Here is a 27,991-nt window from a genome sequence, read left to right as displayed (position 1 = left end):
ATCAGGCTCCAAGGCCCCATTGGCTGGTAATAAATGGCCTACATGCAGCCGAGTGTCAAGCATGCAGCCTTGAGCAGCAAGACCGGCGAGTCTGGTCGCACAAAGAACATGATATCCGTTGGGGAATATTCCAAAGGCCGCCCGGCTGCATGAGGGCAAGGATCTTGTGCGACGATGGAGGTACGAAGCAGGAGTAGGTCTATCGAACGAGGGCAAACGCACACACACCTGCATCGATGACTGGGCCTCTATGACTGTGCCATCGGAATCTGCTGGTCTGCCACTAGTAACGCAGCAACTCGAGCCCTTGCGTGGGTGCTGGCGTGCTGGGTCTGACTCCATCTTGCATCGATCCCTGTTTAAACGAGGTTGGACACGAGCCCAGACAAACGCATTGTCGTGCTTGGTTACACGAGCAGCGTTTGCTCTGTCAAGCCGTGCTCGGCATCGGGACTCTCAAACCTTCTCAGCCACCACCGAGGGCGGCTGAGGACGTTTGTCAACCCCCCTCGCGGCGTCCTAGATATCTTCCAAGGGCTGCCTGACATACTTTTGTTGCGTTTCAGCTCGGACAGCATTGCTACAAGTACACGAGGAAGGGGGGGTCACAGTCGAGACAATGCCGTCATGGCCTGCAGACGGCAAGACTGAATTGCCTCTCCAAATGAAGGATCTGATCGGCAAGGGTTATGCACGGAGGGGACAAGTAGGGCTCCGGAAACAAAAGCAGGTTGAAGCGCCAAAATATGCGGATATGCCAGACTGCAGCCCCTTCTCGGAAAAGTGTGTATCCTTGCCCACTTGTGCTCACTTACATAAATCCACACAAACGGCCAAGAAGACCAACATGTCTCCCCTCACCTTACAAATTGAGGATGGACTACGTGAGCAAAGAAACCATGTGAAGGACCTTGGGATGTGCATACCATGGACGATATGCATCCTGCCTCATCGACCATTAGGAAACGATGAGAGCGTACTTGATCGTGTTTGATTTAGCGAGTAGCTTTACTCCATCCACTTCTGTGAACACCAAGGGTTTGTCATCGGGTGCCATACCGTGAGATAAAGAGATCCGTGTGCTCTTGGATCATGTCATATGCGCAGCTTGCTTCCTCGAGTGGTGGCATCGTTTATTAGCGCCAGCAGTTCCCGTCTGCTTTCTTTCAGCGTACCCGAGACGCTGGACTAGGCGGGCCGCTTCTCCACTTTTAGTGCCAACTACGGAGTTGATGAGCGCTGTAGCCTCGCACGCGTCTAGACGCGTCAAACACACTTAGACACTCACAGCGGCACACTCAATCCGGAACTCAATATACCGTACACATCATCACTAACGGTCACATGCGGATATACATGGGACTTATGTGAGCCAGGGACCACAATGTCTCTCATCACGGAGGACTCGGCAGTCGAGCTGGGAACCATTATTCTACGGCTTCGAGAAGGTGAGTTACATCAGCGAGACGAGGGAGCCCCGATCTTATGTTCATCGCGATGATGCTCCTGTAATTTGGGACGCGCGCTCCAGATAGGCTAACATGAACCAGCGTCCAAGATCCCTGCCAAACGGCGAACCACCAATGCCAAGGCCCTTGTCCAAGATCTGACTTCCCGGGCTTATGACCAAGGCGTGCAGCTGGCTGAACTTGAAGAGTTGATCGACCTGGTCATACGACCGAATCATCTCGACCAGGCGAGCCTTGCTGCCATTGTCAGGAATCTGTACCCTTCGATAAAGGTACCCGACGATGTGGTCCTCAAAGTCGTCGGCAGCTTGGGCCTCGGGCAGCTGAAGCCCTCGTTGACCATACAGGGGTTGCTTCTCAGATGGCTTATCCTGGTATACCACCTCTTGAGGAATCAGGCCGTTCTATCCCAGACCTATGCTGTCCTCTTCAATCTTCTGGATACCGCCGCGGTCAGGTGAGTGAGCTTCCCACTCGACAGATTCGGGCAGCGACTGACAACCTCAAGGCCGCAGATATGCCACCTACTCGCCCTGATCACCCGTCGCAAACATGTGCGCCCTTTCAGGATTCAGGCCATGTATGACCTCCCGAGTCCCTTGATGCACCTTCGGCGCTAATGAAGCTTTTTAGACTGGGTCTCTCGCGTCAGACAGGGACCGATGCTGCCTTGCTAGGGCTTCTGCGCGTCTATAAAAACTACTACCCCGAAGTCATCGTTGGGGAGGCAACTAGGGGCAGAGCGTCACCGTTCAAAGTGAGCCATTATTGCAGTCGAAACGTAGTCATTGATCTCTCTAACATCATCGATAGCATCCCGATCCTCAGTGGCGAGAGAGGGTCGATGAGATCCAGCTGGCCCATCTGCAGAGAACTCAGTCTGAAGCTAGCGGCCCCCAAAATGGCTTCCGTGTCCAGCACAGCCTGCAGAAGACCACAAGGAAATCGAACATTCCCAGTGTTCATACTTCACATGCGACAGAGGTTAGCCTGTCAACTGCTTATTCTGAGAAACCGTCGCTGACGAATACAGACCTCGATTACACTAGAAGAGATTGACACCGTGCAAGATCTCGTGCAAAAGATCGAGAAGATCGAAATGCCAAATCAGTTGATCGCGGTTCTTGCAGATCCTCTGCTTCAAAAGTTGATGCTCTTGCGACCCGGAGACGAAGGTTACAGGCGAGTAGAGCATTGGATCTCAGCGTGTGTCGCAGATGCTGCGTCTGGAGATATTACGAATGGCGAATTACTGGACATGGTCGAAGTACTTCACGACTATGTCCTCAGCATCAAGGTCAGCACATATGCCCCTACCTCTTTGGTGTCTCCGCTCACGAAGCCGTCAGTCATTGCCCCCTATTGTGCAGTCAGTAGTCCAGGAGGTGCTCAAATCTTGGGATGGCCAGGATAGGAGATCAGCGCTGCTCGAGGTGATGTCCTTCGCACCCATCTCAGAATTCTCAAGTAGGTCATGGGCTTCAGAGCTCATTCATGCCATACACTTGCTAACTGAGACTTGTTCAGCACTTTACGAGACCCTTTTCAAGCCCTTGGAAGGCAGGCTACTCAACAACACTCCAGAATCGCAGCTTCACCTCCTGGGATTCTACACAATGCTTTTGCATCACTGGACAGTCTTCCTGCTGTCGGATGATATCCCCGCCCATGCTTCTTCCACCATACGCGCCCTGCTTGAACACGTAAACAAGCTTTCACTTACATTACTCCAAACGCTACCATCGGCTTCGACTCAGCTACAGATACTGGACTTCTTCGAAAGAGTGACTGCGATAATGTCGAGGCCTGATCTGCTCGCCCACGTACAGATCACCATCCCACCGCCACCTCTGGTATATATTCTACATTTCAGTCAATCTCTTGCCGTGCTGTCGCGGCTGTGTGGCATCTTGGCCGTCTATAAAAAGAACCTAGAGGTTGCAATGAGCCGTCCGGCGAACCGGCAACTGGGTGCATATGAACGAGAGAATGTCAACACCTTCAACGGCTTTCTGATGGACATATGCAATTGCCTCTGGCGTGGGCGGGCATTCGCAGTCTCCGACGCCAACGCGCTTGGGTGTCGAATCCCTCAATCGCTGCTACCATCGTTCACATCATACATGACTGGGCTCGACAGGGAGCTTGTCCTCGGATCGTCCTTTGGGATTTCTCACTCTCCAACTCTTTGTCTCCAGTCTATCTCCCACCTTCGCAGTCTCGAGGACGCCGAGATCGACAGCACGGGCGGGGAGCTCTACAAACGGCATGCTGGACCCGTTACGCAGTCGAGCCTTGCGCAGCTCGGCACCGGCGGGGGACTGGATTTGTCGTGGCAGGCCTATAGGTCCGGCGTGCTGCAACATCTAGAAGACAACAGCCTGGAGGGCATCCCAAACCTGCTCTACAACACTATGAAGAACCTCAAGAATTCACGACCGACATGAAGAGCAACCTGATCGTGTATTGTTCTGCACTGTTCAACGGGGCACAGCATTTGTCCGTGACCACGGCCTTTGCTCCCAGCCAGCCATACGCTGCACACTTTACCACCACACGTCGTTCAGTTGTGGCAGGGATTCAAGCACCTGCCGATATGATCGCTTTCTGGGTTCAAGCACGCCTTCTGCGGATCTGGGTCTCCGCCACAAGAGCACAGGAGCTGCAATTTGTGCGGCCCCAGGTGCGGAGGACAGTCAGGGGAGCCTATAGCGGTCGGCGCGGGCTCGTCGGGAGTAGCCTGCCTTTTCATCTTGGTGATCTGCGGATCCGCAGGGAGGCATACATAGAGCGCACCGAGATAGCTGGTGCTGGCACTCGCGGCGGTCCCGTCAGGGCAGTTGCCCTCAACAGCGCAAAATGCAGCCTCGATGGTCTCGTTGCTGAAGCCTGACGTTGCGTTGGGTCAGTAAGTGGCCCTCCATACGCAAGCGGGCCATGATCATGTTCACCACTGACCGTTGTTGTTGCTCAAGATGTAACCGCAGTATGTGTAGCCCCATGAGCATACTCCCCCCAGGCCGCCGTCCCCGCCACCATCAATGCTACTGCTGGTCTGGGGGATGCCCGGAAGAGTGCTGCTCGCGACGGTGGCTATGGCAGTTGTAGCTGCCGGTCGTCTGCTTGCTCCAAGAGGAGGGCCAACGCGCCACGTAGCAAAGTTGCTTGGCACCTGTGCGGCTGCTCGATGAGCCAGGATGAGAGCGAATACCGGCGAGGACAGTCTCATTGCGAGGTTCAGATGACAAGTGTTAGTCTGTAAAGAGGCAGATGACCAGGTGTTTTTGCAGAATCGCCATGTTCCCAATGAGCTTCATAGCTGCTTTATATAGGCACTACATGCTAGTAAGGATCATGCAGCAGGAGCTGATATCACGCTGTATCGTTCCCGATTCCGGGTGAAAGGCACAGAACGAGTGATCGAAGGTGGATGAATGGCTTCCGACCTCCATGGCCACCCTGAGATGCCTCGGAGCCGGTCCTTCTTTGACCATTCAACAGAGGGTTTAGGTGACGATAACGCCGCAGCCCAAGGATATTCGAGTTGGGAAGCGAGACGTTGTCTCACGGGGAGGGTTTTGGTTAAACGTATCTGATTGTCTCACCGGAGCTACCCCGGCTTTCGAAGATCCCAGGCCACACAACGAAGAGACCGAAGACATCCGGAGAAGCATGCAGCCTGCGATAGATGCAAAGATTGGAAGAAGGCCTGGCCGAAGAGGTTACAACTATTGGGCCACGAGACCAAGATATCAATGATGTGGTTGAACCGTCAACGAGGCCTCCGGGCCAGGTCTCGACCAAGGCGATGGCCCGCATCTTTTGATCGTGTTCACCCGCTAGGTGCCAGATACGCATATAGACGAGAGATAAATATTGGGACTTGATGCCAACTTATCCATTGCTAGTTCAATGTTCTCTGGATTGTCGGCATTGGCCGCGGAGGTGTGTTTCTCCATACATGCGGCTAGGTTTATTAGTGGCACTTGTATTAAGACCCTTGTGATCTACCTCCTTAGCCGTTTTTACCCCACCATGAACGAAGAACTACTCCGATCTTTTGTGACACTTGCCAAAATATTTCCACGCATGACCTGATCTTAAATTTGTCCGACGACACCATAGCACGATTGACGGCCTGCCAAAGCCTTTCAGGACTTTTACTTACAACCGTCTCGCACGAGCGAACCTGCTGACGTACCCCGCGCAACTGTTGCGGCACCCATTGCCACCCCCAGCCCCTCACAATGGCGTCTCAGCAGCAGCAGGAAGGCGGCGCCACCATCCGCGTGGGCACGCGCTCGTCCGCCCTCGCCGTCGTGCAGGCCGAGAGCGTCGTCGCGGCCCTGCAGAAGGCGCACCCGACCCTCAAGTTCGAGATCGACGCCATGAAGACCATGGGCGACCTCGACAAGATCACGCCGCTGCCGGACCTCGGCAAGGGCCTGTGGACGTCCGAGTTCGAGGCCAAGCTGGTCGCCAACCAGCTCGACCTCGTCGTGCACTCGGCCAAGGACATGCCGACGGCCCTGCCCGAGGGCTGCGTGCTGGGCAGCGTGCTGGAGCGCGAGGACCCGCGCGACGTCGTCATCTTCCGCCGCACGCCCAAGTCGGCCGACGACACGGCGCCGCGCGACACCTACCGGCAGATCGCGGACCTGCCGGCGGGCAGCATAGTGGGCACGAGCAGCGTGCGCCGGATGGCGCAGCTGCGGCGGCGGTACCCGGCCCTGTTGTTCAAGGACCTGCGGGGCAACATCGACACGCGGCTGCGGAAGCTCGAGGCCGAGGGCGGCGCGTACGACTGCATCATCCTGGCGGCGGCGGGCATGCGCAGGATGGACTTTGGCGCCCGCATATCGCAGTACCTCGACTCGCGCACGCCCGGCGGCGGCGGCATCATGCACGCCGTGGGCCAGGGCGCGCTGGGGCTCGAGTGCCGCGACGGCGACGCGCGGGTGCTCGACGTCGTCCGGAGCGTCGCGCACATGCCGACCTTCCTCGCCGTGCTGGCCGAGCGCTACGTCATGAGGACGCTCGAGGGCGGGTGCAGCGTGCCGATCGGCGTCGAGACGCACTGGTCGGACGACATGACGACCCTGACGCTCAAGGCCACGGTGGTCAGCCTGGACGGCAAGCAGGGCGTCGAGGCCGAGACGACGCAGGACGTCTCTACGTTTGCCGACGCGGACGCGATCGGCAAGGTCGTCTCCGACGAGCTCATCGCCAAGGGCGCACAAAAGATCCTGGACGAGATCAACGCGGCCAAGGCGGCGGCACCAGCGGCTGGCCCGAAACTGGTTCCCGCCACGGCGTCGTGAGTGAGAGGGTAAGGGGGGATGTGAAAAGCGGCGTGCATCATTCTCGTCACGGAACTCTATAGAAGAACTTGCTTTGCTCTTTTCTATTGGCATTAGGCAGGCTGGTACTTTGCATGATGAATCAAAAAGCAGGAACATCTCCCCGCTTTTCCCGTGTAGTATGGTACATTTGCCGGGGTGCTACCCATTTCAATGATCTCCCAGGTTGAACTGTGTGTCAACGTCGTTTGTGTTTTGTTTTCCCTTTTCTTCTAAAGTCCACCAATCGCAGACGTATTTCTACCTGCATTGTACCTCCATCGAGCCCTTCTTTCCAACGTCCCACGGAGGGGGGCTACACGAGCTCCCCTGCGAAAGAACGGATCGTCCGCCGAAACAAAAGAACAGAGCATCTAGTGGTCGGCCTCGGTCGCGGTGAAGGTCTTGTACTCCTCGGCATCCATCAGGCCCTCAAAGTCCTTGATGCTGGCCTCGTCGACCTCGATCTTGGCGATCCAGCCGCCGCCGGCGGAGTCGTCCTCGGGGACCTGGTTGATGGTGCCGGGCTTCTCCTCGAGGCCCGTGTTGACGTGGGTGATCTTGCCGGCGATGGGGGCGTTGATGTCGGCGGCCGACTTGACCGACTCGACGGCGCCGATGGCGTCGCCTTGCTTGACGACCTTGCCCTCCTCGGGCAGCTCGACGTAGACGACGTCACCGAGGGCCTCGGCGGCGTACTCGGAGATGCCGATGACGCCGGACGTCTTGTCGGCGTTGAGGTCGACCCATTCGTGGTCCTTGGTGTACTTTCTTATCGGGCCTGGAGGCAAGAGAGAGGCGCGGCGGCAGTGTCAGTATAGGAGAGACAGTGGTATCTGAAGAACGTTTCGCAATCGGGTCTGAGTTTCCCCCATTGGGGAGTGGGGAGGGGGAAGGGGGGAGGGGGAAAGGACAATTATCAATGTGAACGTACTGCAGGCGGTGACTGAAAAGGCCCGAACGGCATTGAAGCCGGCACGGCGGGCAGCCGGAGCTCGAGCAAAGGCGGACAGGGTCGTCGCCGGCCGGGCGGCCCTTATGCAGCGCGCGATTGAGGCCATTGTCAATGGGGGTGGTACAGGTAAGCGTGCAGCGCCGTGAGTAGCTGTGAAGTCTCGTGAGGGGAGGTGACGTGGGAAGAGGAAGTTATTCAACAAGGGCGGCCTTGAGGGGGAGAAGAGAAAGAAAGCTTTCGATGATGCGGATGTCACAGTGCGCTAGCTCTCTGATCATGTCCCGCCCGTGCTGGGCCGATGTTTCTGGGGGGAGGGCTGTTCAGTGGTCTCACAGCGCCAGTCACAGTGGTCCGGGGCCAGTCTGGCTTACGTAAAGCGGGCTGGAAGCCGAGACAGCTTCAGCAAAACGGAGTTGGTAGGCCGGAAATCCATTGAAGGTACGATTTCCCCACCCAGTCGGCGATAACTATCAGACGACAAAAAAGTTTGGCATATGATAGGTGACGACGGAGAGAGATCTTGGTGTTGAGATAAGACCACGGCTCATCCCACACTTCTATATACTCTCGGGGTCTCGCACACCCCTGGACCCTGAGACTCGATTCCACTCGAGATCCGGGGGGATGGGCGAACTGCAGCTCCGGTTCCGGCAGCTGGACACCATGTTGTAGATCTTGGCTGTCTTATGAACGACATGGAGCTTCTGGTACCTGTATTAAAAAATGTAGGCATATACTTGTACTTGTACCTACGCTTATTATGGATTAGATGTGCCCCTCCATTGGCTTCAACGTGAGAGCCAATGCCAGGAGGGATGGTTTGTTTGTTAGCGGTCCTCCATACACACGCATGAAATATCCCCTCGCACCAAAATAAGCCCATGCTACCCTGGAGCCAGAATCAAGAATTGTTCATTTGTTTATGTGTCCGTGTCTCCCCTCCCAACACGACTACTGGTCTTTTCCATATTGGTAAGCGATGTTGTTGACACGTTCTCGAGGGTGACTTTTTCGGCATTGAGACCCGTATGCTCACTCATCTTGCTCTCCTCACTCGGGTCCTCAAGTACTTGTATGTGGGTTACCTAGGTAGGTAGTTAACGTGTCTCGCTGCCAAACGGCACTTCGCGTCGCGTCCCACCTCGAGTCGCGTCGAGCTGATGGGCTTCGCTCTGACCTGCAGCTCGTTGCTGAGACCAACCGACTAGACCGGCCACTTGTGCTGCAGGCACTCAATATGAGAAAGGGACAGCCTTTGTGGATTACCTGATTGAGGAGCTGTGTTGTCTAGCGTCCGTGTTGAGGGAGCCGTTCTGCCCTCTCAGTGGCTGCCGGTTGTTTTCGCAGGCTCTTTGATCTGCCCATAAGCGCCCCCCCGCGTTGTTTGAGGTCCCAAATTCATTATTACGTGTGTGACACCACCGCTTTCGCCTTACATTCCATCTCAAGTGCTACGTTTCGGGGCGGAGACGCCCACCTGGGGACCACTAGACCACCTAAACTGCCCTCCACCCCTGGCTCTCGAGTCCACAGTAACTCTCGTCAATCGGAAATCAATCCCACTAAAAGGTGTGCAGCCTGTGACGACAAACTTCACCTCGACTCCATTCCCGATCACTCACCACTTTCTCGTCATCCCGACCTTGCCCGCCTCGCAGCCTGTCGCCCACTCCTCACCGACCCCCAGCCGGACCTCGAATGGAGGGATGCACTATCCGTGCCTGAACAGGACCAGCTTGTAAAGAGGCACCACGCACGCCTGTTGTGGTCTCGCCCACCAGTGGTCATCGCCAACCCTTGCTATCCGACCGACAACCTTGGGCCGCCATCTTCTATGAGGTCGACTCGAAGCTGACAATCTGAGTGCAAACTCAAAGTGCTGCCGCTGATTCTATCGACAAATCCGCCACATACCGTCATCTGCTTCCACCCGTAGTCGAGGCTGATCCACCCCGCAGTCTGTCCGACTCCCGATAATCTCCCTTCCGTCCACATCCCCTCGGCAGCCTCGTCACCGTGGATTCCTCAACACTCTCAGCGGGCTCGCCTGCCCAATTCCACGACGCCCTCGACACCATGGAGACCGACCATGTTCCCCAGCCGGAGATGTCTCACGATGACACGTTGGGCGGGCTCGAGGGCAGCCCGCACGCCAGCAGTAACGGCAACCGGCGTCACATGCAGTCACAGTCTTTTGACCACGGCCTGACCAACTCGCCCCGCCAAGACGAGATGGACCCCAATGCACGGTACTCGGCAACGCCCCCGATCCCCCAACAGATCAGCCGGCCGCCCTCAGGCCTCTCCGGCGGCCAGGGCGGCTACAACAGCGCGGATCACGTATCGCGCGGCAGCGGCGCGCACGCCGAGGCCGCGGCGTCGCAGTCCAACGGCCGCAACCACGTCGTGATCAAGGTCGGCATGGTCGGCGACGCGCAGATCGGCAAGACCAGCCTGATGGTCAAGTACGTCGAGGGCAGCTGGGACGAGGACTACATCCAGACGCTCGGCGTCAACTTCATGGAGAAGACGATCAGCATCCGCAACACCGAGATCACCTTCAGCATCTGGGACCTGGGCGGCCAGCGCGAATTTGTCAACATGCTGCCCCTCGTCTGCAACGACGCCGTCGCCATCCTCTTCATGTTCGACCTGACGCGCAAGAGCACCCTCAACAGCATCAAGGAGTGGTACAGGCAAGGGCGGGGGTTCAACAAGACGGCCATCCCCATATTGGTGGGCACAAAGTATGACCACTTTGTCAACTTCCCGAGGGAGGACCAGGAGGAGATATCAAACCAGGTGCGTTTTGTTGTCGAGGCGTCGCCCTTCTTCGGAGAACTGCTTGCGGAGGGAAGGGGGAAGGGGGTAGACCATGCTGACAAAACATCGCAGGCCCGACGGTTCGCCAAGGCGATGCGTGCTGCCCTGATTTTCAGCAGCACTAGCCATAGCATCAACGTGCAAAAGGTCTGTGTTCACCGCAACTCTCCGGTAACGACTCAAGGCCCCGTCTCCACTAACACTCGTACTAGATCTTCAAGATTGTGCTTTCCAAGGCGTTTGACCTCAAGTGCACCATCCCCGAAATTGAAAACGTCGGCGAGCCGCTGCTATTGTACCAGTCTTGCTAGAGATGACAGGGACTCCGTCCTTGAAGCAGGTACTGCGAGAATCATCCAACCACAAACCCTACTATAACCCATACCATGACTTTTGGTAATGTCTCTTTTGTTCTCTTTCTGGCAGAACCATGTAATGTCGAGAAAGTTTGGCGAGATGATTGGGCCCAGGCCGGACAGTGGAGGAGCAAACTTTGAATTGTATCACTCTTGTTTTGTTTTTTTGATTGACAACAGAGAGGATCACAATGGGATATTGTCTTTGGGAGTCGGAGCGGCGCAGTAGAAATGGAACCAACACAGCATCACATACAGGAATTCATGAAGTCTTTTTTTTTGTCACGTCTTCGATAAATACTTTCCTTGAGTGGCCTTCGATCGAGGATATTGTCGCGTGCCGTTGATGCTTTTGGGTTCGTGAATCTGCTAATGTGATGATGATCTAGAAACCGATCCCGGTCTTCATATCTCTCAGTCTAGGTACACTTTGGCGTGAATTGCATGCAAGTTTCTTAGGAGAGAACGCCAGTTGTCGATCAAGAGAAACACAAGGGTGTTCCCTCATCCCCGACCCATGCTCCGTCGCATTGCCACTTCCTGGATGAAACTCCCATACGATACCATTGACCCCTCATATTACAGATGCAGCACCTCCATGGTTCGGGACATCTTCGTCACTCCTAACCCCAGCCGGTTGGGATGAAGATGATTTGGACCGCCTCAAACCGGCAACTGTCACTACCGGATCCAGTTTGAGATAATGTGGCATAATTCCCATCGGACTGACAGACACGCGGACATCTTCAGATATGCCGTGAGGCTGGGAAGAGAGCTCGCCAGCCATCGATATCCTCTTGTCGCGGGAGAGCTCGTGCGACGGGGTGGCGGGTGCGGAGACGGATACCCGTGCGTCGTGGGACAGCTGGTGAGGCGTCGGCCCCCGCCGGACCGGGTTCACCACGAACGAGTCGTCTCGCAGGTTGTGCGCCGGGGACACAGACCGCGGGAACGGCAGCGAGGCGTCGGCTGACAGCAGGTGCGGCTGGCGGACGGTCGTGTGATAGATGGGCACCCGCGCGTCGTCTCGCAGGTCGTGCGCGGGCGAGACGGGCCTGGCGAAGGTGACGAGCTTGTCGTCGAGCAAGGCGTGGCCTGAGAAATCGACGCTCGACGGCGACGCCGGCTCTGGCTCCGCGGCGGCGGCGTTGTCTGAGGAAAGGCGGTGGATGAGGACTGCCGGCGTGGTGATGGAGACTTGGCGGTCCGAGCTGAGGCGGTGCGGCGTGGGGGCGTTGATCTGGGGGACCGTCACTCGCCTGTCGCCTGAGAGGTCGTGTGTCGGGCTCGGACTCGTTGCCGGGCTCGATGGGGATTTGGCTCCTTCGTCTGGAGCGGTGACGGAGGGGACCTCGTCGATGTCATCGAGATGGGGTGGCTCGGTGGGTGCCTTTGGCAACTTTTGTTGTGGAGGTCCATGAAGCTCCTCGTCCTGAGCTGGAGGCGGTGGTGGCGTCTGGTCGGCGGGGAGTTGTTCGGGACCTGTTCCCACCAGAGGGACACGCTCCCGTATCGGATCCTAGTTGCGAGGCGGGCGAGGCGTGTCGCTGGCGTCGGGAAGAGTGCGAGGCGGAGGGGACGGGATGGGTGGGCGAGGCTCGGTCGGCGAGGGCGGCCGAGCACCGCCTCTTCTCGTGCAACCACCTCTAGGACAGCCGCAGGCTTGGCCCATGGTTTTGGAAAAGGATATTTGTGGTCAGATAGGTCTGTGTAAATGATACATGGGGAGTGGTAGGGCTGTGTGCGTTTGTGAGAGAGGAGTTGTGGTCTCGAGGTGTCGGAAGGGGCAAACTTTCAAGCTTGGACGGAATGTGAGGTTTCCGGAGGTACAAACACTAGGTTCAATTCTTTCTTGTACCTTTGTTGCTCTTGCTCTTGCAGCATGATGATAGAGAAGGTGGATCTGAGAGCGCTTGATGTATACAAGGGCAAGATCAATCAAGGCACTCCTTTTCTACGACATGCATGGTCACTCATCTACTCCTTTCAACTATTGGAGCACACGATGTTTCCACGCCTCTATGCTCCAGTGCATGGATACAATTCTTTTTACTCCAGTAGTGTCGATGTAAGTGCGACTCCCAAGGAACATCGGTCAGAGGTTGCGAAAGAGCTCATTGTGTGGTTGGAGCTGAACGGTAAAGAAAGCTTGAGCTGTAGCTCTGAGCAGCTACCTAGGATAGCTCCTCCTTGCATTTGCAACTGCTGGTTGGCAAAACAACCCACCCCCTGCTTTGAGACTCTTGGCTTGGATTTGGTGCGGCGCCTGATCGAAAGGAGCGTTGAAATTTAAGCCTGGGCAGCAACCGCCCCCGCTAACCACAGCTGCTCCGACAGACCCCACACCACACCCCATTGAGTGCCTGCGCTGCCTAGACCCCGCCTCCAACCAGCAATCCCGCCATTATCACAAATAAATCATCAAGACATCAACCGCGAACCAGACTCAGCTGGACTGGTTTGTGTTTGTTCTTTCACCTCTCACCTGGTCTACCGCCTGAGCCCTTTTGTAACGAATGAAGCTGGCCGCCTGAGACCAAGGCACCTTTTGCCTTTGAATCCTAGACACATCCTCCGGTCAGTCCCCCCGGCGAACGCTTCCACCGGACTTCCAACATGGCGACCACAATCCCCCAAAACCCGACGACCCAAACGGTCAACCTGCTGCTCCAGAAGCTAAACGACACCGATCCCGACTTTCGGTTCATGTCACTTAACGACCTTCTCCAAGTCCTCGACATCTGCAAGCCCGATCTCCTCCATCATGATTACAACACCGCTGCGAGGACCGTCGACCATCTGGTCCGCGCTCTCGATGACAACAATGGCGAAGTACAAAATTTGGCGATCAAGTGGTAAGGCGCCGTGATGCATTTGTTCGCTTACATCCCGGAGGAGTCTGACACCGTAATAGTCTTGGCCCCCTGGTTCGCAAGCTGCCTTCTCAGATCATGGGTCCTCTTATGGAGAAGCTCTCGACATTGAAGCTCAAGAACTCGGTTGATAACACTGTGCCCGCCCTGGCTCTGAAGAACGTTATTGAAGCTCTACCTCGGCCGGTACCCGGTGTTGCTCCAGGCAAAGATGTCGCCGAGGCGTACGCTGGTATTAGTAGAGTTCTTATCCCGCGCCTGCTTGGCCGCTCCATACAGGCCTCCAAGGCCACCGGAGGTGCCCAGAACGTGCGCCTACCAGCTTTCGCCGAAGGCCTCTTCGACACCAACTTCGAGGTTAACGCCGAGACTGTCGATGTTCTGATCGAGGTCGTTCGGTGCTTTGGCCCCATGCTTCAGCCTGTCGAGGTCGAAGCCCTGCAAGACGCAGTAGTGTCCCTTCTCGAGAAGGACAAGGGAACTTCAGTCGTCAAGAAGCGTGCTGTTGTCGCTACCTCTATCCTCGCTGTATATCTCTCAGACGACTTGCTGCCGTCGTTCGTGGAGCGCAGCGTCAATTTCCTCAGCAGCCCCAAGGCCAACTCGGTGACCAGGCGCTTGTACATCACTGTTCTCGGATCTATGGCGCGATCTATTCCTATGCGCTTTGGCCAGCATCTGGAGGCAGTCGTCCCCCTTGTACTAGCTGCGCTGAGCGAGGACGAGCTTCAGGCCCAATTGGAGGCTCTGGAGGACGATAGCGACATGGGTGACTTCAACGAGGTTCGAGAGGCTGCCCTTGTGGCCCTCGAAGCCCTCCTGGCTTCATGCCCCAACCAGATGCGGCCCTATACTGAGACGTCTCTGGCAGCTATCCTGAGATACCTGAAGTACGACCCGAATTATGCCGCTGATGACGACGAGGAGATGGATGAGGATGAGGAAGAGGAGGAGGATGACGAGTTTGACGGCGATGATGATTTTGACATGGATGAGGGCTTCGATGACGACGACGATGCCAGCTGGAAAGTTCGACGTTGCGCAGCAAAGGCTATGCACACTCTGATATCGACGCGGAGTAGCGGCGATCTGCTTGATAATGGAGTGTTGTACGACCAAGCGGCCCCAGCACTGATCAAGCGTTTTGCCGAGCGCGAGGAGAACGTCCGTCTCGAGGTTATCTCTGCCATGTCACTACTTGTGCGCAAGACAGGTGAAGGCGTCATCGCAGACGTCCGCTCGGAGACTGCGCAGAGTGAGAATCAGCCGCCAGCGAGTCGAAAGCGTCGTAGGCAGAGCAGCGGTGGCGGCGCAACTTCATTCCTAGCTATCACGTCAGCCTCTTCCGGCAGCAGCCGGACATCCCCTCGACACAAGCGGGCTCGTTCGGGTCCTCAGATTGCCCTGGCGGAGAAGACGCCGTCCATTATCAAGGCTGCGACAAAACTTCTCAAGGGCAAGCTCATCCCCACCAAACAAGCAATCATCGGATTGCTGGATGATATCGTCGCTGTGCAGGATGGCGGCTTGGCCGAGTACTTTGATCAGGTTCTCGGGCCTATAATCGAGGCCATCAAACTCTCGACTGCTTCGGGGGCAGCGACAGGTCTGTCTGCTACGGGTGGAAACGCTTCTGCAACTCTGGGAACACTACGCATTACGGCACTCCGCTTGACCAGTCGCATCGCCCATCATCATGAGTCGGAATCCCTCCAGCCGTACCTATCCAATATCGTGGCCGGGGTTCTCTCTGCTGTCAAGGACCGATTTTACAAAATCTCTGGAGAGGCAGTGCAGACTGCAGAGGAGCTCATCAGCCTCATCACGTCCTCAGAGGCGCAGGCAAACGCTGCCGCGAACAAGGGCGATCTCCAGAAGCTTTACGATGTGGTCGTGGATCGCACGATAGCTACAGACGTTGATGCTGAAGTTCGCCAAAAGGCGATCCAAGCCTTGGGAACGCTGCTCTCAAGGACCAGCACCGCCCAGACCGTTGGTATGCTGAGTGCTGATCAGCGTCGCGAGGCTCTCGGCTATCTGCTGGAGCGCTTGAAGAACGAAACCACTCGCATTGCCTCTGTCCGAGCCATAGACGACATTGCCAAGAAGGCATCTAGCAACGTGCAGTTTGATCCAGAGTGGGCGAGGCAAGTGGCAGTCGAACTATCCGCCCAACTCCGCAAGGCCAACCGGGCGCTGAGAGGCGCCAGCGCCCAAGCTTTGAGACATCTCGTCCACTCACCTGCCTCCGCCGGTTGCCTCGATGACAAGACCGTCCAGTCCTTGGTGACCGCCCTGCAGCCCGTCATCACTAACAATGATGCGCACTTGCTGAGTCCCGCTCTTTGCGTTCTAGCTGATTTGGTCGGCGTCCATCCAAAGCTCGTCGTGACTCCACAAATCATCTTGGCACTTTGCCAGGTCCTTCAATCCCCTGTGGCGGGCTCGGTGCTCGAGCCCCTTCTGGAGCTGGTCACCAATATTGGACAAAATGGTGCTGGTCAGCCGCTGATGGCTGGCTTGCTGAAGGATGTGGGTATTAGCGGCGACCCAGCTGTGGTGGGCAAGGTCATAGGAAACCTGCTCGTCGCAAGTGGTGGCTCTGCTGGCGTTACTATTGACAGCTTTATGGGAGAGGTCAAGAACTCGCAAGGAGACCAGCTCAGGGCTAGCCTTGCCCTCGCAGTTCTTGGCGAGGTTGGTCTGCGCCTCGGCGACAAATCTCCCATTGCGCCAGAGCTGTTCTTGGAGCAATTCAGCAACGATCTTGACAAGGTCGCTCTTTCAGCCGCAGTGGCCCTTGGCCGCGCTGGGGCTGGCAATGTGTCTCGGTATCTGCCCGTGATCCTCGAGAACATGAAGACGGATAGCCGGACGCAGTACCTGCTGTTGCACTCCGTTAAAGAGACGTTGCAACAGGGTACCATCTCCGATGCGTACATCGCGCCGGTTTGGGAGCAACTCCTTCTGTCGGCTGGTGCCGAGGATAACAAGGCCGTGTGCGCTGAGTGTCTTGGCCGTGTTGTGATCATCTCGCCGCAGGCTTACATTCCCAAACTCGAGGTACGTCGGAGCCGTGCGGTATGTTAATCATAGGGAGCTAGCTAACGCGATTGGGAACCATACAGGCCTTGCTTAGCAACAAAGACCCCTCGATCAAGGGTATCGCCGTGCAGGCTATCCGCTACTCTCTGCCTGAAGCCTCCAAGGCTTTCGACGATGTTCTAGAGCAGCATCTTGTGACCATGCTGAACATTATGCTCAGCGACCGGGACATGGAGATTCGACGCCTTGCCATGACTGCGCTCAACTCGGCGGCTCACAACAAGCCAGAACTCATCGTTGGTCATCTCGGCCAGCTGGTGCCATACGTCATGGAAGAATCCAAGATCAAGGAGGAACTCATTCGCGAAGTCCAGATGGGTCCTTTCAAGCATGTTGTTGATGATGGACTTGAGCTTCGGAAGGTTTGTGTTGTCCATATATGCTCCTGCTTATCGCCATTCCCTCCTGCTAATCAGATGGTAAATAGGGCGCCTACGAGACTCTGTATGCGCTGATGGAGACTGCGTTCTCTCGCATCAGCATCATCGACCTCTACGACCGCATTGTCGCCGGTCTTGGCGACGTCAATGATATCCGTGCGCTGTGCAACCTGATGGTCTCGAAACTTGTCATTATCGCCCCTGAAGAGACCACGCGCCGCCTCGACTCCATCGCGGATAAGTTCCGCGCGACGCTCTCTACGAAGCTTAAGGATAACGCCGTTAAGCAGGACCATGAGAAGCAGGACGAGGCCAACAAGAGCGTTCTCCGGGTCACTCTGCTCCTGTCCGAGCAGCTCAAGGGGTCGTCGAATGCTGCCGGGGCGGCTTCTGATATCGGTGCCAACCAGCGGTGGGCGCAGTACTGCGAGTGGGTCAAGAAGGACTTTGACCGACAGCTGAAGGTGCTTCGTGAGGAGAACATGGAGCTCGGAGGCCGCGCCATGGTTTGAGGCATGATGAAGACGACTGAGGATCTGCAGGGTGTCCCATGAGTCCATCACCGTGGTAGAGGGTCAAGTCCAGCATCGGGCATAGCATCTCGTTTGTGTTCCAGATAGGCATGCCTGTGGCCTCCAGTGGTTTGTCAATTAGACTAAAAACAGTTGTGTAACAGTGAATTTAGAAATGGCATTGACCCAGCGTCAAGTCTTGATGAGTCGTGATGACTGATGGTGTGAGGGTCTCCTTCTCTACCTGTCGACCCTCGAGACGACAAGATTCCGTGACTCATCATCGGAAGTCGCAGGACTCGGAGCAGTTACGAAGTAAGCAGGCAATGAAGGCTTTGGGCAAATACGGATGAATCTGGTGGTGTGTATTCGGACTTTAAAGTTCAGCCCCTTCTTGGCAGGCTGCGACGCTAACTTACGGCTGAAGCAGCAAGTCAACGTGGCCAGTATGAAAGGTCTCACATGATGCCAGGCAGACACATTGTCTGGATGATTGGAAGTGAATTTAGTTGAAGAATCTGGCATCCTAAGAAACAAATTCTTTTGAATTCTCAAGTCCGGATCGGTGATCTTGTTTGTGTCCTCTCTAGAACTGCAGGCTCGCATCAAGTACACGATAGCAAGATAGACAAAAGCGAGGCGACCATTCCTAGGCACAAGCGGCTTAGCCACCCCTACCTGACGCCCATCACCCTTGGAAAAGGAAACCAAGAAAAAAGGGACCATGGCAGCAGCCCCGACGAGGATGAGGGCGTGGGAGTTCGCCTCGCGCGGCGCCCCGGCGGACATCCTCTCCCTGAACCAGGCCCGGCCCCGGCCCACACTCCCGCCGGCGCTGCCGCTGCCCCGCGCCGCGCCGACCCCGGAGGAGGAGTGGATCCTCGTGCGCGTGTCCCGCGCCGCGCTCAACCCGGGCTCCTTCTTCCACATGCGCCTCGTGCCGGCCTCGCTGCGGGCGTCGACGGCGGTCCCGGAGATGGACCTCGCCGGGTCTGTCGTCGACGTCTGGGCTCCTACGCCGTCTCCTTCTGCGGCACCAGTGTCGGCAACGGAGCAGACAAGTGGCAGTGGTGTTGTCGTTGGTGGTGGGTTCCAGAAGGGCGACAGGGTGGTCGCCTTCCTGCCCATCTCGTTCACGTACCAGACGGGGCTGGGCGCGCTGGCCGAGTACGTGGCGTTCCCGGCAAAGTACGCGGTCAAGCTGCCGGAGCACGTGCGGGAGAAGGACGCGGTGGGCGTGATACTGGCCGGGTGCACGGCGTGGGAGGTGCTGAGGGAGGCCCGGATCGGGGCGGGCGACAGGGTGCTGGTCAACGCGGCGAGCGGCGGGATCGGGACGTTTGTCGTGCAGATGGCGAGGCACATCGTCGGAGACGAGGGGAGAGTCGTCGGTATCTGCTCGGGGAGGAACAGGGAGCTGGTTCTGGGGCTGGGTGCGGACGAGGTGAGTGTTCTCTTCCTAGCTTTGCGTACGACCCATGATTTTGTGGCTTTGCTTGGGAAGAAATCGACCGCTGATTCAAGACCCAACCGGGGTTGGGCATGTGCAGGTGATTGACTACACGGCATACGACAACCTGTCCGAGGAGCTGGGCAGGCGCTACGGCGACAGGCCCTTCGACGCCGTGGCCGACGCGCTCGGCATACAGGCCCTGTTCGGCAGCTGCGCGCTGTACCTCCGCGAGGGCGGCATATACGCCTCCGTCGGGATCAAGCCTGCGGCCTGGAGCTACGGGCACTTCCTGTCGGCGGCGTGGCGGATGCAGCTCAACGCGTACTGGCCGCTGTCCCCGTGGCTGGGCGGCACGGGCAGGACGTGGAGGTGCCCGGCTGTGATGGACCCGGGCAGAGAGCTGGTGGGGACGGTGGTGAGGCTGCTGGAGCAAGGCAAGATCAAGGTCGTGGTGGATAGCGAGTGGAAGTTCGAGCTGGTCAAAGAAGCATACGACTATCTCGAGTCGAGGAGAGCGAGAGGGAAAGTTGTGGTTGTGGTGGCCGAGGAAGAGTGCAGATAGTGCAAGCGATAGGGGGTTCGGGAGGATAAGCCAGTCAAAGGGAGAGACTGAATCATGAGATGAAAGAGATGGATGATGCTACGAGGTTTCCACGGCGCTATTGGAGTTTGTATTGTTGTGTTTTCGTTCTCAAAGTCCCAACTCCTGCTGGTAATCCCACCACTCTCAAAGATATCACCCTCTCACCTGTGGGAGTACTCATACATCTCCCGTACTGCAAAGGCATATGCTGCTGCAGCGAACAAGACCATTATGTGCATGATCTGGTGACTGGCTCCGAAAAGATCAAAACGTCGCGGATGCCATCGTTCTGGAAACTGTTGATGCCGATCAGCTTCGTGTTCGGGCTCGTAGCGAGACGTGGGAATAGTTGTCCCGAGCCAAATCGACCTTACCTTGAGCATGTATATGCCGGCTCCCAGGCTATTACAGATAGCAGTGGCCGCAATCCACCTCAGACCCACGCGCTCTGCTTGCTCTCCGACGCCGCCGAGGAGCATGCCGTGCACTACGGGGGCCACAAAGGATCCTCCGCCGAATGCCGAAAACAGAATCGCGCGAGAATGCCCGAGGTGCGGGCCCTGAAGGACGGGCAGGCCCCAGGCCGCGGCCGAGCAGGCCAGGGCAAGAAGCGTATTGGCACACAGGTAAGTAGCCACAAGACTGGGGCTGTTTGGAAAGGAGTAGTATGACAGAGGCACGGTGGCTCCCCACATCAGGACCAGAACGCCTTGGATGTCGAGGGCCATGCCGGACAGGTACAGCTGCTCAGAGTGTGACATGAGTGTATGGAAGCTTGGGTATCGTTAATGTTAGACGCTGCTTATCTGTCTGGCCTTGGGGACAACGGAGGCTTGCATCAACTTACGTTGCAGAAAGCACGAAGCAGATCGCCACTCCCAGGAGGTAAATGCTGCAGACAACAATGTCGACTGTCGTTGCTTGAATGGCATGCGGTAGAGCTATGTTGGTTCTGAAGAAGACGATCGGCAGGCAGATAAACACGATAGCGCCGACCACATGGGAGTAGATGTTGACTTTGTGACTCTGAAGTTAGCTGTCTGTCTGCCGTGTTGTCTTGGGATTGTCAATGATGTCGCCTACCTGTCTCGTTGTGGACATATGTCAAGCTGTGAAGACATCCTTGTGCAGACCCAGATGCTTTTCTACAGTTCCGGAAGTTAGTTGGGAGGGTTCTCCCTCGCTAGCAACAGAGACCATTGTCGTACCTGTAACCCGTATGAATGAGGTCACTTCCATGCCTAGAAGGATATTGTGCTTAATTTCTTGTTCATTCACGAGAATTCGACGAATGCACAAGAGCTTACTGTTGCCAAGGAGCTTGAGTTGCGAAGACACGCTATAGTTAGTTTCCTGGCTGTTGCGAGAGACGTGCGAAACTCACGAAGCTCAGTCCACAACAGCAACTTGCCCACTTTGTTCACCACAACTGGGGAAACACGAGGCTCTGCGACTTCAACCTTCTCCCTGCCCTCAACATGGCGGTCCTCCGCCTCCAGGGTCGAGTTCACGACCCTCCTTCGCGCGGATTGTGTTGCCTCAATGATCATCGCTTCGTAACACTATGCATGGTCCCTGTTGGGATGGTCAACGCACAGAGTGCACAATCTCTCGTATTCAAAAGAATGAGGGTTAGTTGAAGAAAGTTCAGAGATCCAAAGCCCTCACTGAAACGTTGAACACGACGAGCACACCCCTGTCGCGGGCCACAACGACCGAGTCCACAAATCTGCGGCAGTTGCGGCATCGACCCTCTCCCTCCAGTGTCCGAGCGCGGTCCAACATATCGACATCGAGATGGACTGGAGCTAGAGCACCTGAGAAACATCCAAAAAGGCGGTTGATATCTTCACTTTTTCTCTATTTCCATATTCCCTAATCATGATGCAGCTAACGTATACACATAACCAACAAGTGATGATAAGTATAATCCAGATTTGACTTCGTGGCGAGCCGTTGGGCACACCAGCTCACAGAATCTCTGTACCCCTTTCGCCTTTGGGATTGTCACCCGCAATACAATGCTGACTGACCCAAAGAAATGCAAAGCAACACTACGCTGACCCCAGATATGGTCACGACCACTGCATGCCCTTTTGTCTCTGTTCTGCTCTACTCCGCTCCGCTCCGCTGCGCGCCTCCTCTTTCCAAGACATCGATATATAAGGAATGGTGGTGGTGGGGGTATCAAATATGAAAGTCGTACCCAAGACGACACTCTATAAAATGACCAGAGAACAAACCAAAGAAAGCGATCCAAAAAGGCCCCAGATCATAAAAACTAATCACAAGTGCAAAACCAAACAACAGCAAGAGTCGTAGAGCCCAACTCAACCGGACTCAACAAACTGGGGTGGGCTTCTTCACTAAGCCCAGCTGCTCCTCTTCGGCGCAGGCCTAGGCCCAGGCGTCACCTCGACGACCGTCTCCCGGGGGCCGTCGCCCTTCCCCCGCTTCGCGTCCGGCGCCCTCGGCTCCGCCGCGGCAGGGCCCTCGCCGCTCCCCTCGCCAGCGGCCTGCCAGCCCCAGCTCGTCATGCGGTCCACGCCGTCCTCCCGATACCCGCGGGGCGGCTGCGCCTCGGCGGCGGCGGCGGCGCCAGCAGCAGGAGCAGCAGCCTCCCCCTGCTCCGCCGCGTGCTCGCGCAGCACGTCGCGCACGCCGTCGTAGTGCTCAAACTCCTGCGCCACGTCCTGGTCGCGCGGCCAGAACGCCCGGCGCGCGCTCGTGACCACGAGCTCCAGGACGACGCAGGCGGCCAGGATGACGGCGCACGTGAGCCACCACGAGTACTTGCGGCCAAAGTTCCAGAGCAGCTCCTTGCGCACGCGGTAGGGCCCGCCGTGGCCGTAGACAGCCGACAGGAAGACGTTCCAGGCGAACCAGCCGGCGACGGAGACGGTCAGCCCCAGGAAGGAGATGACGGTCTGGTGGTGCATCTCGAGGGCCAGCATCTTGATGTTGATGAAGATGACGCTGACGGTGAAGGCGACGGTGCCCATGGCGTAGAGCGTCGTGTCCATGGTGAAGAGGGACTGGGAGAAGAAGGCGTAGAGCATCCGGAAGATGATGACGGCCTCCGTGACGGCCATGAACATCCATCCCAGATAGATGCGGAAGCTGAAGGCGCTATTGCGCTGGCCAAACGTGTACAGCTCCGGCACCGCCAGCAAGGTCTCGGCGCGCAGATCCTTCTCGAAGATACCAATCAGGATGACGGGCAAGGAGGTGAAGAGCGTGTTGAAGACCGTCAGACTCCAGTTCTCGTACAGCGAAGTCCCCGTAAAGCCATTGAAGTACTGGTACTGCGCCTGGATGAGATAGAAAACAATCTCCTTCCAGAAGGTACCCAGGATGTACTTGCACGTCCGGATATAGTTCCACCGGCCGTGAACGAAGAGCAAGCGCTGCAGAAAGCGGAACTGAGCGATGGAGAAGTCGGAGGTTCTCGCTGCCTGCAGACCCTCCCGACCAGAGATACCAACGCCAACGTGCGAAGCTTGAATCATGGCGATGTCGTTGGCTCCGTCTCCAATGGCCAGGGTGACAGAGTCCGGGACTCGTTCACGGATGCACCTTACCAGCGATGCCTTCTGGGACGGAGAGGCACGGCAACAGATGACCGAGTCGACGCGGGCGACCAGATCGAAGAACAGCACCCTCATGTCGTCGTCGGCCTCGACCACACCTAGCGTGTGCCCGTCGATTACCACCACTGAATGCGGCATCATACCACGGCCGACGTCGACCAGTGTGGAAGCAATGCGCTCCTGGAGATCGCCGTCCTTGGCATCAAGAATATAGACCTCCGAGAATGGCTTGCATATCCTTGCAGAGTGCGCAATATTGATAGCGGTCTCGCGCTTGTCGCCAGTCAGCATCCACACCTTGATGTTGGCCCGACGCAGCTTGTCGATGGTCTCGGGGACACCCTGCTGCAGCTTGTCCTCAATGGCCGTAGCACCAGAGAGGTCAAAGTTCTGCTCGATGAGCTCCGCAGCAGCATCGATGCGGTTCTGGCGATCCGAGAGGCTGGTAGTAGCCTCTTGGAAGATCACCTTCCACTTCCTGTAATCCTCCTCCTCGAGATACCGGTGAGCGAAGAGAAGTGTGCGAAGCCCTTCCGAAGCGAAATCATCGATGTGCTGGAAGCACCTGTCGAAGATGGCACCCTCATTCGCAGCCATGGACTCGTCGACAAAACCGTCGTAGAGATCGACCACAGGCGAGCTGGGCAAGTCTCGCGAGATGCTCAAGGCGATGGACTGCCGGGGCGTGGTGTAGGCATCGTCGTTGCCCCGGGTCGTGTCAACGTCCGCCAACTCGCGGCGCGTAAGCCACTCGTCGACCTCGCCGGTAAGGTTCACCGAACGGCGCGGCAGAACATCCATGGATGTTTGAGAGGTTCCAAACTTGATCGTGTTCATCCTGCGAGGCATCGTTGCAGACGTGCGCGGGAGCACTAGACTCGTACGGGGCGTGGTCTGATAACTCTGTCGGCGCAACGCCCTCTCCTGCTCCATGCTCTTCCGCACACTAGCTCTACGCTCGACCGCCGAGGCCTTCTGAAGTGCGAGATTGTTGAGTTTGAGACGTGGCAGGATGGCGCTGTCGGCACCCTTGCAGAGGATGCAGATACGCCCGTCAGGCATACGGATGATGATCGACATGCGCTTCCGCTTGCTATTGAACTCGATCACGTCCAGCACCTCGAAGGTTTCCGTGACTGGCGAGCCGTCGAGGTCTCGGAACTGGAGAGTGATGGTGTTGGCAGAGCGATCGACCATGAGGTAGCCCATATCTCGTGCGGCTTGAACAAGCGCAAGCTCATCAGGCGAAGGCGCCTGGAAGGTAATCTCGCCGTCCTCCTGACGTTCGGGCAGACAGGTATGACAGAGGGCAATGCACAGGATGAACATGCGGGTCTTTCGCGAAAAGGTCGTATGAGGCTTTTGGCGAAGGTAGTTGATCAGATCCTCAGTCTTCATATCGGGCTGGGCGTGGTCCGGGCGAACGGACGACCTCCAGCGAGACGCCGATGTTGTTGACCTTCTTGGAATATCTCTGGCCATAAAGGGGTCATCGGCCTGTTCGGTGGCATTGTCAAGAGTCCGAATGGTCTGGGTTGAGACCTTCCTCGGCAATGTGAAGCTCTGCTTCCCCTTGCCTTTGCCGCCTTGTTGCATCGACATGACTCTCACGCGCTCCTTCAGGTCTTTCTCCTGTGCGTCGCGGACAATGTCCATGTCATGCAGCCACGCGGCTCCAGCGACACTCATCTTTCGGAAACGCATCTTGTTCTCGGTGAGAGTGCCCGTCTTGTCGGAAAAGACATAGCTGACCTGGCCCAAGTTCTCGAGGATGGTCGTCGTGTTTGCCACCATGGGCGTGTCCGTCTCCGGGTCGTACATTTCCACGTCTTGCATCAGGATGAACTGGCCAACCTTGATGATCTCCAAGCTGACGTAGAGGGACAGCGGGATAATAGTGTTGAACATGATGATGAAGCCCAGGAAGATAGCCTTGAACGGCGGGGTGGCATGGTCGAGATATCCAGCCTTCTTGCCGTGTCTAGGATTCCACCAGATGTTGCCGACGGTGCATCCGAGGGTCAGGAGGAGGACAAAGATCACCAGCAAGAAGATGATGCGGTTCACCTTCTCTTGCAGTGCAGGCGCCTTGGCGCGCACATGCTTGTTGGCGTTCATGCGGATCTTGCACTCTTCACCGGTGTTGATGACAAGACCAACCGCCTCCTCGGTGTTGCGCAGAGTCGAGCCACGGTAGACCACCTCGTTCAGGGTGAGAGGGCGAGTCTCTCCGTTGACAATGACTTTTCCTTCGTAGCTGTACAGATCAAGATTGGGATCCTCGGAAACGACCTCTGCGTTGCAGGCCTCCATCGTCCTGATCGAAGAGCAATGCTTGGCCAGTAGCGTAGAAGCATGCTTGCTCTTCATGTTGGTCTCTCCGTCGAGGGCCATGGTCTCGATATACGCGATGCCATTGGGGCCAGAGGCACGGAGGAGAACAATGTCGGCAGGGACGTTTTCGTTCCTCGACAGCCGAATGATGTCGCCGACCCTGATGTTCTCCCACTTGATCGGTGACCACGGTTCGACGTCGTCTCTGGTGCTGTCGGACCTCTCGAGCTCCGTCATGCCCATCTCCTGATCGGCCGTCTTTGGCTTCCTGCCCATGTGCATTTTGAAGGGTTTCATCCGCCGCGCTTTACCACCGGTCACAGTCCTGTCAGGGTCCAGTACCCATACGTCGCTCGAATTTTCCACTCGGTCGAGCTTGTACCTCCGGTAGTCATCGTACCCTTCCTTGCCCATACTCAGGGCTACAAATACCAACAAAGGCGCGATTGTCGTGTACTTTCCAGTCGTGCTCAATCCAGGGACCGCTTGTAGGATACCGATGATCAAGAAATACATGTTCGCCAACTTCATGAACTGGAAGACTAATTGCTTCGGGATGAAGTCCCAGAGGGTGTACCGAGTCGACCGGATGAAGTTGGTAATGTACGACTTGCCCGTCCGCTCGTCGGTCAGCGGCTTGCGCCGCGCGAGGCCGGGCCGCAGGGGGATGTGCCTGCCGTCGACGCTCGGGGGCAGGGGCTTCTGCTGCAGCAGTCCCTCGACGATATAGCTGTTGTAAAGCGCATGTGCCCTCTTCTTGAACTTGACGTACGGCGCGCTGAGCCGTTGCTTCTGGCGCTCGCGCTGCCGCGACACCAGGGCCCTGTATCGCGCGAGGGTGTCCTTGGCGGCGGCTATGTTCTCGCTGTTGGTCACGCTCGAGGTGGCCTTGGGGGGCGCGTCGAACGCCGGGATATGGGGGCGGCGCGTGATGGAAATCGGTGATCCGCCGAAGCTCACGGCGCTCGGCCGTCCCCGATACTCCTCCTCGTCCTGCGAAGGGCCGGTGGGCGCCGACGCAGATGGCTCGCCCTCCGTCTCGCCGAAAGCATCTGGGTGGCGTTGCCGCTGCGCCTCCGTGGGATCGACGCGCGACTGGATCGTGTAGAGGGCCGTGTCGAGTCGCAGCGGCGGTGCGCGGCTCCCTCCTTGCCTCTCTTGTCTCTGATCACCCTCCCGCCTCAGTTCCTCCGAGAACCGGACGTGGCTGTCACGCAACCGGCCATTGATGTCATCGGCAGAGCGGCCGCGTCTGGCAGGTGTCCTGCGGCCGTCCGCCATGCTGCGTTTTCCACCTGGAGCCGAATTGGTCTGCTGCCCGTTGCGAACCAGCGGCGCATGAAACGAGGTAGAGTTTTGCGCCGGGTTTCCAACTAGGGGTGGTGGCAGAGGTTGCACCTAAGAGGTAAGTTTTGGGTCTCAAAGGTCCGTCCTGGGGCGCCGCCTAGGTTGAGGACTAAGAGATGCAAGCCATGGGACGAGGTGCTACGGTCGAGGAACAACTAGTAGTTACAGATCGCGTACGACCGATTGATTATTGGGAGGGCAGATCGGAATATGCCCATTTGATCTGGGAATGTGTTTGGTCCCCAAGAGACAAAGCACGGCAGTCGAAATGGCAGCCCAGAGTCAAGACTAGTCTCCCGTCCGAGGGGGGTCAAACTCTAGCCCCGGAGGCGCCTCTGGTACTTCGTACGGAATGTCTCGTCTTCAAAGTCAGATTGGCAGCCAAGAACAGGTGGCCGGCTGTCGGGGTCTAGGCTGCCAATAACCCGCTAGGCTATGCGCTTGACGATAGCGGAATGGGAATAAGACCCGGGGGCTCTAGGAGAAGGCGGGGAAGAATGTTGCAAGGGGCCGGCGGAGAGACTTGGGAGTAGGTAGTTAGGTATGCAGACGATATCGGGACAATGAAGAGAAACAGGAACGGCTCGATGGTTTCGACTGCAGATGGTGCAGAATACCGAATGTAATGTAGTGTAATGCGATGCAGAGAGGCGGGAACGTTCTCGTGTACGATGATGCATATAGTGCGGTTGATCTGGCCATTCTCTGCTGCCTGCAGTGCCTTTGGCCTCGCCATTGATACGCCGATCCGCTGATTCGGGACCCCGCCAGCCCCAAAACAAGGATCTCAGGTGCTTCCTGCGTCGCGGGCTCCGCCTCCCAAGTCCAGGCCGTTGACGCAATTCGTCCCCCCGTAAGTTCGCAGGCAATTC

At 57.0% G+C, this 27,991-nt stretch overlaps 10 protein-coding genes across 10 annotated transcripts; 5 read left to right on the top strand and 5 right to left on the bottom strand.

Moving 5' to 3' along the window:
- Positions 1 to 1,384: 1,384 nt before the first annotated feature.
- On the top strand, positions 1,385 to 3,916 carry E0L32_008173 (uncharacterized protein; the record flags this gene model as incomplete). The annotated part of the gene is made up of 8 exons (XM_031142998.1): positions 1,385 to 1,448; positions 1,551 to 1,926; positions 1,978 to 2,049; positions 2,103 to 2,226; positions 2,283 to 2,453; positions 2,503 to 2,766; positions 2,840 to 2,936; positions 2,997 to 3,916. The coding sequence occupies 8 exons, from the start codon at positions 1,385 to 1,387 to the stop codon at positions 3,914 to 3,916; spliced, it is 2,088 nt and encodes a 695-aa protein (XP_030992678.1).
- A 116-nt stretch (positions 3,917 to 4,032) lies between these two features.
- Positions 4,033 to 4,698, bottom strand: E0L32_008172 (uncharacterized protein; the record flags this gene model as incomplete). The annotated part of the gene is made up of 2 exons (XM_031142996.1): positions 4,033 to 4,358; positions 4,428 to 4,698. 2 exons carry the CDS (start codon positions 4,696 to 4,698, stop codon positions 4,033 to 4,035), a joined length of 597 nt encoding a protein of 198 aa, XP_030992677.1.
- A 1,018-nt stretch (positions 4,699 to 5,716) lies between these two features.
- E0L32_008171 (uncharacterized protein) lies at positions 5,717 to 6,790 on the top strand (the record flags this gene model as incomplete). The annotated part of the gene is made up of 1 exon (XM_031142995.1): positions 5,717 to 6,790. The coding sequence occupies one exon, from the start codon at positions 5,717 to 5,719 to the stop codon at positions 6,788 to 6,790; it is 1,074 nt and encodes a 357-aa protein (XP_030992676.1).
- A 392-nt stretch (positions 6,791 to 7,182) lies between these two features.
- On the bottom strand, positions 7,183 to 7,869 carry E0L32_008170 (uncharacterized protein; the record flags this gene model as incomplete). The annotated part of the gene is made up of 2 exons (XM_031142994.1): positions 7,183 to 7,589; positions 7,743 to 7,869. 2 exons carry the CDS (start codon positions 7,867 to 7,869, stop codon positions 7,183 to 7,185), a joined length of 534 nt encoding a protein of 177 aa, XP_030992675.1.
- A 1,970-nt stretch (positions 7,870 to 9,839) lies between these two features.
- On the top strand, positions 9,840 to 10,897 carry E0L32_008169 (uncharacterized protein; the record flags this gene model as incomplete). Its single annotated transcript, XM_031142993.1, has 3 exons — positions 9,840 to 10,565; positions 10,659 to 10,733; positions 10,799 to 10,897. The coding sequence occupies 3 exons, from the start codon at positions 9,840 to 9,842 to the stop codon at positions 10,895 to 10,897; spliced, it is 900 nt and encodes a 299-aa protein (XP_030992674.1).
- Positions 10,898 to 11,516: 619 nt separating this feature from the next.
- Positions 11,517 to 12,614, bottom strand: E0L32_008168 (uncharacterized protein; the record flags this gene model as incomplete). The annotated part of the gene is made up of 2 exons (XM_031142992.1): positions 11,517 to 12,424; positions 12,587 to 12,614. 2 exons carry the CDS (start codon positions 12,612 to 12,614, stop codon positions 11,517 to 11,519), a joined length of 936 nt encoding a protein of 311 aa, XP_030992673.1.
- Positions 12,615 to 13,558: 944 nt separating this feature from the next.
- E0L32_008167 (uncharacterized protein) lies at positions 13,559 to 17,812 on the top strand (the record flags this gene model as incomplete). The annotated part of the gene is made up of 4 exons (XM_031142991.1): positions 13,559 to 13,797; positions 13,857 to 16,896; positions 16,944 to 17,282; positions 17,348 to 17,812. 4 exons carry the CDS (start codon positions 13,559 to 13,561, stop codon positions 17,810 to 17,812), a joined length of 4,083 nt encoding a protein of 1,360 aa, XP_030992672.1.
- A 724-nt stretch (positions 17,813 to 18,536) lies between these two features.
- On the top strand, positions 18,537 to 19,827 carry E0L32_008166 (uncharacterized protein; the record flags this gene model as incomplete). Its single annotated transcript, XM_031142990.1, has 2 exons — positions 18,537 to 19,281; positions 19,337 to 19,827. 2 exons carry the CDS (start codon positions 18,537 to 18,539, stop codon positions 19,825 to 19,827), a joined length of 1,236 nt encoding a protein of 411 aa, XP_030992671.1.
- A 182-nt stretch (positions 19,828 to 20,009) lies between these two features.
- E0L32_008165 (uncharacterized protein) lies at positions 20,010 to 20,609 on the bottom strand (the record flags this gene model as incomplete). Its single annotated transcript, XM_031142989.1, has 1 exon — positions 20,010 to 20,609. One exon carries the CDS (start codon positions 20,607 to 20,609, stop codon positions 20,010 to 20,012), a length of 600 nt encoding a protein of 199 aa, XP_030992670.1.
- A 1,605-nt stretch (positions 20,610 to 22,214) lies between these two features.
- On the bottom strand, positions 22,215 to 27,053 carry E0L32_008164 (uncharacterized protein; the record flags this gene model as incomplete). Its single annotated transcript, XM_031142988.1, has 1 exon — positions 22,215 to 27,053. One exon carries the CDS (start codon positions 27,051 to 27,053, stop codon positions 22,215 to 22,217), a length of 4,839 nt encoding a protein of 1,612 aa, XP_030992669.1.
- Positions 27,054 to 27,991: the final 938 nt, after the last annotated feature.

This window comes from Thyridium curvatum, assembly GCF_004353045.1.
Source record: "Thyridium curvatum strain D216 chromosome Unknown NODE_52_length_296666_cov_86.205578, whole genome shotgun sequence".
NCBI lineage: Eukaryota > Fungi > Ascomycota > Sordariomycetes > Thyridiales > Thyridiaceae > Thyridium > Thyridium curvatum.
The sequence above is the reverse complement of the archived record's forward strand: the minus strand, read 5'-3'. Positions and strand labels throughout refer to the sequence as shown.